General features: G+C 41.2%; 1 protein-coding gene across 8 annotated transcripts in view; it reads left to right on the forward strand.

Moving 5' to 3' along the window:
• ptprt (protein tyrosine phosphatase receptor type T) overlaps positions 1-17,886 on the forward strand; it is a 334,457-nt gene that overhangs the window by 169,081 nt on the left and 147,490 nt on the right. For all 8 annotated transcript variants that reach the window (XM_084348993.1, XM_084348986.1, XM_084348987.1 and 5 more), the window contains exons 12-14: positions 9,975-10,176; positions 13,885-13,987; positions 17,407-17,683. In XM_084348993.1, coding sequence (XP_084205119.1) covers positions 9,975-10,176; positions 13,885-13,987; positions 17,407-17,683 — 582 coding nt within the window. The remainder of the gene's footprint in view (positions 1-9,974; positions 10,177-13,884; positions 13,988-17,406; positions 17,684-17,886) is intronic.

Genomic DNA, 17,886 nt, shown 5'->3' on the forward strand with positions numbered 1-17,886 from the left:
AAAAGGCTACAGTCTAGGAACAGCTTTTCATTTCCAGGCAGCTGGAATCACGCAAGGTCACATGAGATGTGAATCCATCTTGCGAGGCTTCAAGCTATACACACCAAACCACACCAAAAGATGAACATAAACTGAGGATTGTGTCTATTTTTCATGTTTCCTGCTGATAGGTGGAAAATGACAGAGCCACAACATACAAAACACATTTCACAGTACACTCGTAAATCACTGCCAATCTGCGGTGAATAGCTTGTCAGCAAATGACTTTTAAAGCAGGAGTGAGAGCAGAAGATGTATGTGTGGCCTATATTAGCATCTAGAGGGAGAGTGCTCTTTCTGTCACTCGTCTTAACTCGGCTGGCAGGAAGTTGCTGTGTGGCTGTCAAACAAGCGTCACTTGGATGCGAATTCAGGCCGCCGCACGTCAAACTGTCACCACCGGCTGATTTTCCTGTGTGATTTTAATGCTCCGTCTGTGTTCACCTCTTTCAGGGTGAACCTAGTTTTACTCTTTGATACTTTTGTGGTGGGGGTGGTAGTGTTTGTGGTGTGAACTTTGGTTGCAGTGGGCAACTGTCATTTGTTGATTTTGTATGTTTCCAGAACTGGTCGCTCTCATCAGCCCCTCAACTGCTGAGCTAACGGCCTGATTACGCGATTGAGGCCTTTGTTTGTGATTACCAGCCTGGCTATTTATGAAGCTAGATTATTGTTGGTCTACTGCTCATCTGTCTTTCTGTCTTTTTTCTTTTCCATCTCTCTCCTGTGCGTATTTATCTCGGCGAGAACAATACTGTGGCCTGGAAATTGTATCATGCTATTTCCTCCTCAGCTAGCTCTGTCCTTCTGTCTTTCTCTCTCTCATTTTTGTTGCTTATCGGTAGTCAACGAGAACAATAGAGGCGGCACGGCCACAAAATATTATCGGACTATTGTCTGTTGCTATTTCTTCCTCCAGTTAGCTTATCTAGTTGGGAACAATAGAAAACTGGGTTGAAGAAAAATCCAAAGATCTCATTTCCATTCCTGTTTTTATGTATATATGCATGAGAATTCACGTGTGCATCTGCATGTCCACACATCTTCGGATCGGCGTGTCTTTGTGTGTGTCTGCACGTGTCTTGGTAAGCATTGGTGCATTTGTGTGAATGTCTTCGCCTTTCTATTCGTAGTGACCCAGAATGTCTTGACATTTTAAAGCCGAGAAGCAGGAGAACAGTCCGTCCCAAATGGAAACTTCTAAAAACAGAAATGCTGTAACTTAAAACAATAGGCGCTTACTTATGTTACCGGGCAAGGCAGGAGGTGCCAGGACACAAGGTGAGCAGAGCAGAAGAAAAGAGAAAAGTTTAATGCTGGTTTTATATTTTGTAAGTATGAGAAGGTGCTCTGTTTGCAAATTGCCTTAGGAAGCTACCCTTTTCCTGAGTTGGAAGGCAGGATTTCACACGTCAAGGTGAAAAGACATTGCAAGGATTATAAGTTGGGCCTTGACTCAGCTAGTAGAGAGAGTTTGAAGGCAGAAGGAAGGATATGTCAACATCCTGGGAAAGGCACCATTGTTTCACTTTGTGTTTGGAATTTCAGAAAATGCAGTATATTTTGAATAACTTCTTTTCTTTAGGCATCAGATAGGCAGTATAAAATAGTCTCTAAGCAATGTCTAATAAGCAGGACAGGAAGTGTCACAATACAGTTTGAAAGTGGATTTGAGATGGCAGCATTTCCTCTTCTTGGTTATTCATGTCTTCAGCAAACCTCTAGACACATCCAGAGGCAGGATGGTAGATGGGGAAAGACACGTGTTGTATTCAATATCTTAGACTGCAGCTTATGTTGGCATCAGCACAGTTGTTGCATTGGCAACTAGCACAAATTTGAGCACAAAGTCATATAGCTGATTATCATAACATCATCTTTATAAGGTCAGAAAAGGTAGAAGGAAAACACTGAAGCAGTTTATACATATTTAAAGAAGAACAACAGAAGATTGGTCTGTTCCCTGAGTACAGTGCGAGCCTGTTGACCCCTTTATGAACCTGAACGTAGCCTGAAATCCTCCAGCCATACATGGTTTTAGAGCTTCAGTTCAGGAAATGAAGCACCTATATTGGCTTTTGTCTGTCTTTCATGAAATGCAGGAGTAACGAGCTGATTTTATTGCCGTTAATGTCGCTTCAAGTCTCGTATATGTATATTGGCGTCACACGAGAGGAAGCGTTCTGAATGGCGCTCCCTCTCTTTACAACACATAATTGGGATCATACATTGTAAAGGGAGGGACAAAACACATTTGAAGAAAATCACTTCCATCTAATAAACATATTTTAACAAGCCGGCCTAAAAGATGCATGGGAAAGGTCCTGCAAGTTAAAATCATAAATTTCCACTTCAATCAATGCATCCTCGGTATAAAATGGAGCAAAGGAAACAAAGGCCGACAGCGAGACGGAAAAGAATAAACACAAGTAGCAAAAAACTGAGCGTGCTGCCTGTAAAAATCTCAGTTAGGAAACATTATTGATGTGCAAAACTGCAGTGCAGATGAAATGGATAATGTCTTACAGTCACAGTCCCTGGACAACAGAGAGTTACAGGCAGTAAATGAAACCAACTTTGTTCTTTTATACTGCTTCGGATTAGACTTTCTACTAAATGCTTAAAAAGTAGAGGGAGTAAACAAATTGAAACTCCCCTCAAGTGGATGGTAGCAAAATAAAGCAGAAAGAACAAACACCTCACATAGCTCCTACTTAATTCAACCCGACAGAGAACAGCAGCACAGATATAGTAAGGAATGAAGCTACTGGATATTTTCTAATAAAACAAACAGGAGCACAGAGGATAAAAAATGGAAAATGACAAAACTGAATTGAAATAGCATTTCTAAAGCAGCGATCCCACGACGGCGCCTCGTAAACATTGTTTATTTCCATAAAACCTGGCTGGAGCTGCGGCCCAGCAGGGCGCGCACACACACACAAACACACACACACTGCAGCAGTGGTGTGTTTGATGAAGAGGGCTGCGAGGTAAAAGGTACGGCTTCTAATACTCACCAGCATCAATCTCCTGTGTGGACAAACACACAGCAGTAAGTGCAAACACGTGGGCACACAATGCACTCACAATAACAGACAGGAACACCTGCAAAGGTAAAATATATCAAGCATTGCTTTCAAATAAGGTAACTTCTGCCGAAAGAGGATGTTTTTCCTTCAAGAAAGGCTAAGTAGAAAATAATTAGACATGTTAAAAGTCATTTATGAAGGTTTGTGTTATTGTGCATCACATTTTTTGTTATTTAAGCTGTTAATAAATGGATTTTAGCATTGATAATCTTCAGTTCTTTTAAAAGAAAAACCAACCCAATCTGCCGAATAAATGTTGGCAATGTATAGTACTTCTCTGCAAACAAAGAATATTTTGACACTCTGTTCTATCTTATGTCCCAACTTTATGTTTCTTTAGGTTCGATTTTCAATTTTGTGTTGTGACAACACCGTGCTCATGGTCTGGTTAGCTTGAGGCACAAAAACCACTTGGTCAGGGTTCAGAAAATACCTGCTTTTATTGCGATAAACACGGATGTACAGGCTCCTCATCAAAAATATCAGTCCTTTGATGTCAGATCTGTGAATTATCCAGACGTCTCCTTAAAAATATCCAGTTGTGTCACGCTTACATATGTTGAAAAGCAGTCTTGAACTGTGGTCACTGGCTTGGCAGACTTGTCGCTTAGCTTAAACATTTAAAAAACTGTATTCTGGCAACTGGGCTGGAATAAAAAATCCTAAGGTAAGGGAAAGTTTTTGTGAATTATTTATTAACCATTAATAAAGCTGTCAGTTACAACCAATAAACCTGATTATAAAAGGTGTTGTATCCCGGCATCAGCTATGCTTTCTGTCTTGATTTTCTCATGTCCATCCCTCTCTTTAGATCCTTTGTTTTTCCTTCTCTCTACTTTCTCTTGTTCTACTCCTCCCTTTTCTACATTAATCCTCAATTTTACCTCTCGCACTTTCTCCATCTTAGTTGCTAATTCAATCACACATACGTACACACATGCACCGTCCCCTCCGGTGAGTTATCCCCCACAGACGCACACTCTATTACCCAAGATGCACTGCCCCGCTGCATGCCTGCCTTTTCATTGGCCAATAAAACAACCTGAGCTTTATGGTTCTACCGATTCCAAGTACATCAACTATAGAGCGAGAGAGAAGGGTAGGAAGGTGGGGGTGATGCAAAATGAGAGTCCACCTGAGGTTTATGACCCAAAACTCCTCCTTTTGAAAAAGAAAGAGAGGGAACGGGTGAGTAAAGCAGGTGTTCGGAGAGTGGAAGAGATGGAGAGGAAACTGTGAAGTAATAGAGAAGGGTGCACAGAAAATACTTACCTCGCTGAAACGAGTGATAAAACAGAGAAAGAGAGTCTATCACGTAATATAGAAAGAGCGAGCGGGTGAGACGAGAGCAAAGTCAGTGAGAGAGAGAGAGAGATCGTAAAGCTCATAAAAATATAGAGAGCCATTCATGACTTATAAAATAACAGCCATCGATGTGCAAACCAAAACTGCAGCGTAGATGAAATAGATGATATTTTATTGTTCCAGCCTCTCAGTCCCAGTCTGTATGAATAGCTATTGATTTAACATGTTTTATTCAGGCAGCCGGGCGAACTTTTAGGCCCGGGGAGACCAAGGCGAGGCTGCTGCTCTGTCGAGGGCTTTCTGCATTTAAGTCTGCCGTCTTCGGTTGGCTAAAGGTTTTCTCCCAAGTTCCTGAATCTGAGTGGCGTTTAGTTGTCTGTCTGTGTTGTACCAGGGGAATCGAGAGCCTAGAAAAGTAGAGAAGAAACATCATCATTGTTTTTTTTCACCCTGCTGGCAACAAAAAAAAAAAAGATAATAGAGAAGAGATGTGTGTTAATGTTCACGACTTTATTTAAACTCCAGAGCACTTACTGTCTGAGTTAGGTTCATTTTCGGCCAGATGGGCGCATTGCCATTCAAACACTCAACTGAAATTCATAACAGAAATGAGACAGTCATCCGTACATTCAGTTCATACTGTCTGACCTCCTGCCCCGGTTTATGCCTGCATAACCATCAGTGTCCTCAGAAACCACGATGCATACTGTCATCATCAGGCTAAATGATATCTGAATATGCACGACATCACATTCATTTTCTCAGATGTTAATTGTTTTGGTCTAAGGCTACTTATGTTGTTCCCTTACACAGACTTTGGGAGTACATTAGAGGTTCAATTCTTGCCCAAGGACTGCCAGTCAAAGAACAAAAATGTTTCAAGTGTGCACCATGGGAATTATAAGCCTGGAGAGCAGACGAATATGTGACCATGTTTTTACTCACCCTGGAAGATATGTTTCTCATTCAGACAATTTCCAAAGATTTTTTCAAAGCTGGTTTGTAACGGGCCAAACAATCATATTTATTTACCGTGTGGCGGGTTTTATTCGACTCCTGACAAAAAATCACCAATCCAGATTGGATAAATCACATGTCACAGGTTTCGCTGCCCTGATCATGAAACTACTGTTTAGATCTGGATACGACGACCACACTCTGCCTCGCTTCCAATTTTGCCCAGTGGCCACTCGCGGTATTGCAGCAAAAAGTTCTCCTGTTGCTCAAAAGCATTTTTACGCATAGATAGCCGTTATATATATGTATATTTAAAAAAAGAAAGGCTACAAACTCCAGGTGCATTTGCCAGGTGAGCAATTCTCGTCCCATCTTAGTGCTCGGTATCTAGTTCTTCTATAAATCTTCTGGCTCTGATTGGTTATGTCTTCGTCCAGGTGTAGCCTAAGTGACATCACTCATCTAAACCTGGAATGTGAGTCCACTGCACTCTACCATTGGTAGCCAGCAAACATAAAATCCACATCGGGTGAATAGAGCCATCTTTCTACCGTATCACACTTTGGATGTTTTTGTTTTCTTTATTTATGCCTTTCTTTTCGTCTGCCCTCAACCTCGTATGTCCCGTGTCACTTTTTTTCTCTGCCTCTCACACTTGCGTACACATCACACAGTCACACATTCACACTTCACCACTGCAGCCTGCAGGCCTAGTCGAAGTGAGGCGCCCAGCTGTCAGTGCTTTTCATTTGAGTCTGCTAATGGAGCGACGAGGGGTCCACGAGCGGCCCACCGCCTCACTGCACTAACTCACACACTCACACACACACACACACACACACACACACACACACACACACACACACACACACACCTCCAGCCTCTGAGGTACCCATTTTACACAAACATCCATCTGCATCACTTGTTATCACCCTTTCTTTTTGCTCTCTTGTGTTCCCTCTCTTGTTCCCTCATGTTTAGCCTCTGTTCGGCGCTGGCTCTGTCTTTCTCTTTCGTATATTCCCAGTCTTCATTTTCTCTTTCAGTTCGACTTTCTCACTTTTTTCTCACTTCCTCTCTTTTCTATTTCAATGTGCTTTTTGTCACAGCACTATATTTTTACCAAAGCATGTAATAAAACAGAATACAGACCACCCTCAGTGTGAGATGAACAATTCTCCCTATCTCAATTTCCGTTTCCAATTCAGACTTCTTTATTGGCACTGGCAAATCGAGACCAGTGATACCAAATGGAAGGACATTGAAAGATAATCGTCAAGATAATTAGTTTGTACATTAAATTAAATCTCTCTCTGGAATCCCCCTCATATCATTGTGTTCTCATGCAAGTGTGTGTTGTGTGCCTCTAGACCTGGACATTCATTACAGCTCTGTGTCTCAGTATTTCTTTCTCCGTCTCTCTGTCACCCCACAGCTTTCTTTTACTCCTTCCTTTTCTTCCTCAAATATTGTTTCCCCGTGTTTACTCTCTGCCTCAGCGCACCTCTCTATGTTCTTTTTGAATTTATTTCAAAGCAGCTTTTTAGCAGAAAGAGGCCAGAAAGTGCCTGAAGTTTCTAACACATCAGTACATATTTGGTGTCATTGGGACACTGGGCTCGGTTTCTAATTTAGTCGTATTCTCTGTCTCATTTTTAGACTTACCAGAGTAGAGTGTGGTAGGAAACAGGGGCAGATGGGAAATGGGCATCAGATGGGACAAAGCTCCCAAGCTGGATCCAAACTGGAGAGTTTATGGTTATGTGGTAGCCATCTTGGACCTCTGGTCCTTTAGGAAAACTCTCTGACGCTCATTACTGCCACTCACATACTCTATTATCCCATTTGTCTGATCATAGCACGCTATCCCAGAAGATCTGGATATGGCTTGGTCTACAGGGCTCTGTCAGCTCTGGTTTTTTTTTTATGTGGTTACAATTTGAATAAAGGATTTAGTTAGCATTTAGTTAGTCTCTGGCTTGGCAGCCTTGTTGCCTAGATTCCTGGATAAATTATTTTCCCTAAAAGAATAAACGGGGATGTAACTGCTTTGTAATCACCAACCTTTTGATCGGTAACTGTAACAGATTACAATGACATTAATTCAGCAATTTAAAGAAACATTATGTAACCATTCCACCTTAAAATAACAGCTTCAACATTAAATTGATGCTACAGTGATGGACAGTCTGTCCGTTGAGAGGGTAGGATCACAGCGTTACATACATGTTTAATTCAAGATCTAAATTTTCATCACATAACATTGTTATGATGTAATGAGTTTTGTTTGTAGTTAGCACCTACATTTTGTATTTACGACAGTGGTGTTGCACTCACAAACTGTGGGGGGCGCCAAATCACACAAAATGCCAATTCCTATATAATGTTGCTTTAATCACACAATGCTGTAACAGGGAACTACTGATATCTAATGATCAACACTGGGCCTAGATATTTTCTGCTCTTGTAGCCATAACTGCGATGCTCCACTCATGCTGGTCAGAAACCTTTACTCTGAGCATTCCTAGTTGGCAGTCGGATAAACAATGCTGCCCTCGCATGCTGTTGTGTCAGGAAATCAAACCCAGGAGACAAAAGACAGGTAACACAAACCAATCCAGGGGCTATAGCTCTGCATTTTGTGTCGGTGGATTCCGCTTCACTGAGTGCATCCTTGTTATTCATGTTATCTCTCTTTCTGTCTCTTTTGCTCATTCTTCTGCTCCACCTCCCTCACTTGTTCTCACCTTGCCTCCACGCTCTATATGGTCCATCTTGTATGTGTTTTTTCCTCACGCTGTGGCTGAAAGACAAACTGAAATGCACTTACAGACCCGGACACAGACACAGACACACCTACTGGCCGAAGTGCTGAAACGTGTTTGAGGTTGAATTGCTATTAATGTGTTCTTTTCCCCACCAGTCAATACTCTTTTGTACTGACTGTCATTCACAATGACAGCTGCCCTCCAGTGTTCTGCTATTTGTGTTTGTGTGTCCATGTGTGTGCAGTCATTGACAGTTGTGCAGTGTGGAGATTTGCCAGTAGCAACATGACAACAGACATTGACAGTTCTTTTAAAAGACAAACTATTGAAGTGCTTTTGCCGGTTTAGTGACCGTGGGTCAATTTGCTCAATTTGTTCCGGCCTCAAAGTGGAGATCGTGTGGAGACACACAGACCTGTCGTATAAATCTGAAATCACTTCACCACAAAATTGACTTGTATGACGTTTAACAGACAGTTTAATAAGAGATGGTCGATTTGTTGGATTTGCTCTGATGTGACAGCGGAAGTGGTTTGGGGACTCAAACTCAGAAGCTCAGTGTTTGTTTCAGACGGAAAATGAAAACAAAAACAAACTTGATGATAAGTTGCACAGAAGTACTTCAGATATTTTTTAGTCTAAGAAGCAAAATGCTTGAGGTGAGGGTTAATTTATTCTTTAATAGTAGAATCTGAATATCAGAAAAACAACGTGTGTTTTAGAGTGTTTAAAATGTTTAATGTTCAAGATTATTGGAGTTGGATTAATGAAATAAAATGAGCATTCACGTATTTCTGGTTCCCTCGTCTCAACGTCAACGGTTTTTCTGTTAGATGTCTGAAATAAGGTCTGTGATTAACACAGGCTTAAGAGATTTTAGTTTTTTTGTTCTACAACATAAAATACGTCAACTTGTGAATTTGACATTTTTACTTGTCTTTAAAACAACATTATGCTGATCATCGAGACTCATTTACTCACTAGTTGACTGATCAATTTATAGTAAAGTTTGTATAGCATAGAGTAGAAAGAAGCTTTACTGGTGGTGACGTTGAAGTCAGGCGCTGTAGTTTGTTTATAGCCTAACATTAGCTTACGTCTTCTGGCAATTGCGGCATCATAAAAGCGGTGTATATTTGTGAAGATTATCATGCTTTCCACAAAGCTTATTTTCTGCAGTAATGCAAGTTCAATAAAAACATCCCATTGGCTGTTTGTCGAGGGAACCAGGGTGATGATAACTTACAAAAATACAAAAATATGTCATCCCTGCAGCACTCGATGCTCTCGTCTTAGTTGATTACTTGGTGACAATTTTTTCCTCAAAAGAAGGTAAAAAAAGAGCTACAAAGGAATGAATATTGGACTCCTTTTGTCAAATTGCCTCAAAAATGAGTCCAGAGGAATGTTAAAGTTATTCTGTGTCTGCTGGATGTGTAAAGAGGCAACTCTTTGTTATGAAATATGCTTTCCACAACAACTTTATAAGGTGATAATATGTGAATGTCACCGTACCCTCAGCTTAATTCTACCTCTAGCAAAATCAAAGAAAACCAACTATTACTGAAGAAGGTAATCTGAACACAATGAGGTTTCCAGGGCCTCAAATGTAGGCTAACACTGTAAATAAAGTCAGTTACAGGCTAAAATAAGGGCTAAACAACAAAGCAACACATCGATAAACTGCTGTTAGCTAGGGAATCAATGTTATCTTAAGAGCATGTAAATTAAACCGAACTTTGCTATTCTATCTGATCCTAATCGAGCTGCAAGATGAAATGTATAACACTGAATGTCTCCTGTCTGCCTCCAGATCACCTACAAGGCCCTGAGCTCACTGGACCCCAGTGCTGATCTGACAACCCAGAGGGGAAGGGTTTTCAAGCTGAGGAACGAGACCCATCACCTTTTCGTGGGTCTCTACCCTGGGACCACCTACTTCTTCACCCTCAAAGCCTCCACAAACAAGGGCTTCGGCCCGCCCGTCACCACCCGCATCAGCACCAAGATAGCAGGTAAAAATGCTTCAGCTAATAGTTTTGATTTATAGTAATTTTCTTTCACATCTAGTGACATTTATTTGATCTGATTACTCCAGTCACACAAACTCACAGTGTCACATTCATCCTTGTTTTTATTACAACAATTGCAGGTAAAGAAGGAGACATTAAAGGCTTGTTTGTTGGCTAGTTGGTGGGCTGGCATGTCAGTCACTTTCTCTGGGACTGTGCCAGTCTGGCTCTTTGTTCGTGTCTTTGTTTGTCTGTCTGAGTGACCATTTTTATATCTGACTTTTTCTATCCATTTGTACCACTCCTTTTGTCACCCGCCTCGTCCAAAGAAAATGTCAGTGGCACCACAAAAAAGGGAAAACAATCAACTTTTGTGAGGAGAGCTATGAAATGCCCTCACATGTAAACGCATTTCTTTATTCTGAAACAAGAGGACTTCTCTTTTCTTATTCCAGCTGTTTTGTGAAGGGTGTTCTTTGTTGTTCAAATGACAGAATGACTGATGCGAAATAAAAGCTGTTCACTTTTTCATTCTTCGTGTGTGTCTCTCTGCCCTTCATCTCTCTGACTCACCCTTTCTGTCTCTCTCCAGCTTTACCTTACTGTCTCTCTGCCGTTTCCCTGTCCCCTTTTCTCTTTCAGTGTCTCAGTCAGCCTCTTCTCTTTCTCTCTGCTTCTACATTCCTCTCTTTTTTCTTTTTTCTTTTTCTTTTCTTTTTTGGCTTTCTTTAATAATCCCTTCCCAAATGGCATATCTGATTGTCTCTCCCTCGCAGGATGTTTTTCTATTCCCGTGTCATTGAGGTAGTTCTGACCTTTAGGTGTTTCTTTTTTATCGCTACATCTGTGGACACACTCCCTTTAGGTGTGAGCCACAAATACAAGTTCTTTCAATCCCAAGTCCAACTTTATATTGAAGACAGACTGAACAACGGATGCACTGCTGTTTCATCATTGAGAGGATTATTGTTTTGCAGAAAAAAATTCTGGTGTATAGAACTTGCAATGGCCGATTTGTTGAGGCCTGTTTATGATGAATTGTGCACAGTACAAATTACAGGATAAATTCACAAATATTGGCTGTTTGCATTATGTCACTGACATTGACTGCAAGCAGGATGAACTGTTAATACAGCTGTAAACATTTCGGCAACAGGATTTAGAATTGTATTGGAGAGTTTGATATTCATGGTGGCTATATTTTATTTACAGTCGCAAAGAACCAGTGAAACATGGGGTGGACAGCTGACAACGTTTCCTTTAGAGATGACAAACTTGCCCACCAGAGCAACATTTGTCTGCTCAGTTCAACCCTGCATATATTAATCAGTTCCTTGCACAGGATGCAGAATTTTATTCCAAAATGTAGAACGATTTAGGATACTGACTTCCAAAGCAAGATTGCACCTACTTGTATTTTAATATTTAAGTACAAACATACATACATAGTTGATCGGTGTCACTTGACTTAATCCACATGTGATTCAGTGGCATAAATCTTCCCTTGTAGCCTTAACATACCCAGAGAGGCTCTGCTGAGCAGGCAAGCTGTTTCCAACACTCCCATCCTGTCATATTCATGCACTTACACACATTTAGTCCTGGAAACGGTTTAGTGCCACAGCAAGTGGCCACTTCTCCTTTGTTACACAAGGCTTTGGGTTGTATTGGAGATGTGGCATAAAATCACTGTGTTTCAATCGCACTAATATGAATTTAAGAAAAATTATTTCAAATTCAACCCCAAATTTCCAAACGGATAATGGTTTCCATTTTCCAGTTTTGGTTTATAAATATTAAAGTGCCTTCAGATACCTTGGCAGTGAAATAGACAGAGCCATGTCCCTCTCTGAGCACGGTGGTTCTGTGAACAATATGGCCCGGCAGTGCTTCTTTCTGCTGAGGAAACTTTTTTATGTTAAGAAATCCAACTTAAAGGCTTTTATAATCACTTATTGAGTCGCTCACTTTCAGTATCCATCATGTTACAACTTTCTTTCTGTGAAGATCAAGTCAAAACTTTCGCTGATCTTTGAGCGTGCAAGTCAAATAAAAAAACACCATGTAGTCCTCATGATCAGCTCTCTAAACCCAGGCAGTGAAACATAAAGCAGCCCTCATGTCACAGGTCCCTTCACACCACCTCCACAACTCGTTCCATCAGGCGCCAGAACCAAAAACTCTCTGGCAAGGACAAATATTTTGATTCTGACAAAGTGCCATCAACATGGTAAACAAGCTATGAGGGAATTAGGAATTTTAACACATGCACATACTGACTGACACTTGACAGCCAAACCGCTCTTAAATCTGTGTTAAAATGTACATATTTATTTCTTGTTCAAGTGTGAGCAATGTCAAAGGCAAATTTCCCTTCCTTTTGTGAGGTTGGATTAATGATTTTTCTGATTCTGATTATGAATTGAACCAAAGTATGAGCTGTTTTGATGCCTTCCTCTGCCCACTGACCTGCGCAACTGAATCCTGAGTCCTGGCAGTGTTAAGTGCTGACTGAAGTCCAGAAGACTTTAATCTAAATGTGTCATCAGCTTGTTATTAACATTGTCCTGTCTGTCAACACCTACAGTGATTTCAGGTTGACATTTCCACTGAGCCGCCAATACTCCATCATCCTTTCAAATCTTAACAACATGTTGCTAAAAGAGAAAAAAAAAGCTTGGCGCTTCCACATGTTACAGAGATGTCTCCCTCTAAATGTCACGCCATCCCCAATCTTCATTATCCCATTCAGGGACCAAAGGATGAAGAGATTTAAATTAAACGATGCAGACGGATAGAGATGGATGGACACCGGAGGAGGGGTTGGGCTCGTGTTAATAACCTAAATGCCACACCAATCAGGCAAAGAAGTGTTGATGTTTTACTTGCATTGGCACAGAGGCTTCACTTGCAAAATGAGGCCATGACAGATGTGAAATTAAACACTTGAATATAATTGAATGTCTGTGACGGCTTTCTGATTGAAGCCTGCATGCATCGTCTTTTGTAGGCTACTTGATAAGATAACTGTTGTTTAGAGATGATTTGAAAATGTCAAAAACAAGATTGGAACAGATTTGTTGATTTGATTTGTTTTTAAATCTTTAGAAAAGTGTATTTGCCTCTTTGGATATGTATTGCAGCTGAATAACATGGATATTTTTTTATGTTTACCAAAAATACTGTCATATGTTTTGGTTTGACAGCCTTGACTTGTACACACATTTCCAAAGTAAACACTCTTGAAGAAAGATGTAGACCTCACATTGTGCAGGGTCAGTCTGTTTCTCCCCATATAAATCCAGAGTAAGAAGCAATTATGATTTGGAGTTGCATTAAATGGGCCCTTTGTGAGATATAGCCAGAAGTTTAGCCACCTCCGTACTGTATCCCCTGTCAACAAACTGAGCTCTGTCAGCCATGTTCACTCTCATGCTGCCACACCCTGTTGAGCTAAGCCCCCCTGTGACCCAAGGTCTCCGTCCAGGCAAACCCTAGGGCCATTGCCTCCAGGGCTAACTGTGCTAACAGTATTTGCTAAGGATAGCTAGCAAAGAGCAGCAGTTGTCGGTTACTCCTGTGATTTTCTGTAACTCCTATATTTTTGGAGCTATCTTTGAATTCTGACCATATTTTACTAAATGTATCGCTGGCGTTGAGAATGTATTTTAAAAGGTGTGTTTGTTTGTGTGTTTCTTTTCTTATCATCAGCCCCCATGATGCCAGAGTACGAGTCTGAGGCTCCGCTGAACGAGACAGAGACGACCATCACCATCCTGCTAAAGCCCGCTCAATCACGAGGCGCTCCAATAAGGTGAATATCTTACCTGGGCCTTATAATTTTCTTCTATTTTTATGATAATTTCCTATATTTACTCATGTCTCTTCTCCAGTCTTCAGCTTCATTCTTCTCTTCTTTTTTTCTCCCCCTTTACTCCTCTCCTCTCCTCTCCTTTCCTTTCCTTTCCTTTCCTTTCCTTTCCTTTCCGTTCCTCTCCTCTTCTCTTCTCTTCTCTTCTCTTCTCTTCTCTTCTCTCCTCTCCTCTCCTCTCCTCTCTTTTTATTCACTTTGGTCTCTCCTATTCCTCCAGGGTCTCTTTGAAAGCCATTAAAGTCACTCACACATATAAGTCCAATTTGTATGCAAAGGAACTCAGAGAATGGGACCTTATTTTTTTATAAATGTGGCAGAGAAACGTATCACCATTAGTCACTCGCATCTTGTAGCTTTTTAGTCGCTGCCTTAAACTCCAAGCTGAACTTGACAGGCCTGAATGTTTAATGGTAATTTGGCAATCAATGTCTGGTCACTTGGGACTTCACTGCTTAAACTGAAGCAACCTGCCAACAGCCAGTTGACATGAAAGGATAAAAAAGCAAGTTTTTAAGGACAAAGATCGACATTTTCTTTTCACCTAACGCACAAACCTTTTTCCTAAAGTGACGTTAGTAATCATCTGTCATATATGAGTATGAGAGGATAGAAAGAATATAAATACCCAACTCAAGTTTCATTTTTCCAGGCTCCAGTTCTCTTCACTCACTGGTTTTGTTTTAAGAATGGAAACACAGTTAATTTATGCCTTCTCCTTTTCTCATTTTTTCAGCCCTTGTGTTTTTTAATTAAAAGTTCACTTTGAACATGTGATCTCATCCATTTAATTGGTGTAGGGGAGAACATTATTCTGCGGTTGCCTTCAGGGAAATACAGCTTCGACAGGGGTGCGTGGAGAATATATATCACTTCAATTTGGACTAGGGGAAATGGACTTGTGAAATGTGAGCGTGGGTCAGTGGTTCAGTGTTAATTTCTGTAAATCCCATACCATATCTCAACATTTATCACCCACACATGGTAAATTTATCTCATTTTGAATTAGTCTGCACTCCAATCGCCAGCATCTTTCTGTTTATCAACCCGAGATAAGCCCTTTAGCGTGTTTGTTTATTATGTGTGTTTTGTGCAAGTATTACATGTTTTAAGTGCCAACAGATGTACGTGGGGTAGCAGAGAAAAGGCATCTGTTGGGTAATGTGCACACTAATGCTTTGTGGTGTTTTGTTTTTTATTTATTTGGAGATCAGAGCATCTCAAGTTCAGGAGCTTAGATGAAGAGTGTTTACTGTAATGGCTGTGCTAAGAGGAGCAGCTGTTGTGGTTGGGACACACACGGAAACAGACAGAAACACACACTCCTCAAACATTAGCATCCTTGCCCCCCTGTGCATACACATGCATTCACATAAATGCACACAGAGGAAGGCAGTTGTAAAGGCTGAAAACACACACACATGCACACATAAACACACCCCTGGTCATAGATGAAGACAGATACACGCAGGTTATCACCAAAAAGTCGTAAATGCTAGAAATATGTTTGCACACACAGATAACCAGACCTGCACACATGACAACATGCACAACCGGTCGAGAACATACTGTACAATGATAGTCAAAACAGAAAAATACAACCTTACACCTTATAAATTGCCTCCTGACTGTAACACCTGTCTTCAAACTGAGCTCAAACTCTGTCTTGGAGGCTGTGGTCTGTCCCAGTTTGGTGTCCAGCCATGTTTGTTCTCAGGCTGCGTAGCTTGCTTGAGCTGAGCCTCGTTGCTCATGTTGATCAAGGTCTCCGTCCCAGGGCAAACTCTAACCGGTGACTGGTGCCACGGATAACTGAGCCATGAGCTAACAGTAGCTAGCTACAGCCAAGGATAGCTAGCAAAGAGCAGCAGTTGTTGTTTACTTTGGTGATATGCTGCCCGCGTAGAGTATGTATTTTTGGTGCTATCTTCAAATTCTGGACATATTTTTTTCAAAATTAAACCTTTTATGGTGTTATCGCTCCGATGGCCTCTAACCCTAAACTTAATTCTAAACCTTTAACCCTCAGAGCCGAGTCATTTTCCAAGACGACAGATTGTTTTGAAACTCCAGTTCTTCAACACAGAGAGAGAAGAACAACAACACAACAACACTCATGCATATATAGGAACACCTGTAAGAAACACATGCACACATGTAATTGAAAACACACACACACATAATTCCCTATGCGCCACTTGTACTAGGCCTCTGCCTCATCCCTTGTGCAGCTCTAAAAGCCATTAGAGAGAGAGAGAGAGAGAGAGACTCATCTTTGGTCATCAGCAATTATCTTTTATGAAAGCTGCCAAACGGGAGCTGGGGATAATTGGCCACGGCCCCCTTCACAGAAACATACATTTCCCTAATTGCGTATAATTGTGAAGTGAGTTCTTGGCTTGGAGGACGGAGGTAATTGCGGAGGGCCGCTGCGTTTGTCCTGACCGCTGAAGGAGCCCTCAGCCATTCATGAAGCCTCTTAGAGCAGAATGGAAACACACACACACACACACAAGCTAGAGACATATGCAACACACAGGCAAAGCAGTATTAAGTATATAAACGCATCTCAGTACACCTGTTAGAACACACGCACAGGGCAGAGAGAGACCCATTTAAGCTTATTAATGTGTAAAAGAACACATGTATGCGAAGGAGAATGAAACCTCACATCTCTCACTCTCTCTCTCTCACACACACACACACACACACATATATCTCTAATTCATACTTTGCTGCTGAGTCATCACAGGAAATGATCTGCCAGCTACTTTCTTAAGTTAGCTGAAGTTTGCTTCCAAAGTATATCTACCATTTGGGAAAAGACAGTGACCCTTGGAACAAATTCTATTCCTTTTTAAAGGCTACTGGGCATTTTCCTGAGAAAACTTTGCAGACTTCAGCCCTCTTCCGTTAATGCTTTATATGCCAAAATGGATATAAAGCACTCTGGAAATTACAGCTTTTCAATGCCGGGTGCTCTGTAGTGATCGAGAAATGGGGGAAAGTACAATTGTGGGATCAAATAAATCACTATTATAGCTGAATTAGGCTATATATTTTATTTAAAAATGCACCTATTCTAAGACTTCAAATGACAAAGGCAAGTTTGGCGCCTGCACCCACTGAAACCCTGTAGATCTGCGCTATTCGACAGAATTAATTTTAATGACGGGTAGGAACTTATTTTTATAAAATCATCCCCACCTTAAGATTTAACAATAAGCTAAAATTCCCTTAAGTTACAATGAGTGACTCCTCAAAAGAACATCTTATCTACTTTTGTTGGTTTGGTAGACAGCTTCAAAACCAGGAAACAGCACACAAAGCAAGTGTTAATATTACTTTTGTTGTGTTTCCAGCTCCTACCAGCTCGTTGTGAAGGAGGAACGCAAGTCCAAGACCCGCCGCGCCGCTTCCGAAGCCCCCGAGTGTTTCTCCGCCCCTGTCAGCTTCCGCAATGCCTCCATCTTGGACTCGCCCTACTACATTGCTGCTGAGCTGCCCCCGTCCAGCCTCACGGTTGTTCAGCCATTCACGGTGGGAGACAACAAGAGTTACGGCGGTTTCTGGAATCCTCCGCTGTCACCGGCTAAGAGCTACAGCATCTACTACCAGGCCATGAGCAGAGCCAATGGGGTGAGTGTCAGGACTCCAAAAGTACATTTAAGTACAGTGCTTTGATCAAATGAGAAGAATTTGAAATAATTTTTTCAGAGGCTGACAGATTTAGACAGCCACTTTCAGCTTAACAATGATATGTCAAACAGTTGGTGCCTCCACAGTGAGGTATCAAACAAGACACTGGCAGATTTGCAAGGATTCTCTCATTTTCTTCCTTT

This window comes from Pagrus pagrus (assembly GCF_965226575.1).
Source record: "Pagrus pagrus genome assembly, chromosome: 3".
NCBI classification, from domain to species: domain Eukaryota; kingdom Metazoa; phylum Chordata; class Actinopteri; order Spariformes; family Sparidae; genus Pagrus; species Pagrus pagrus.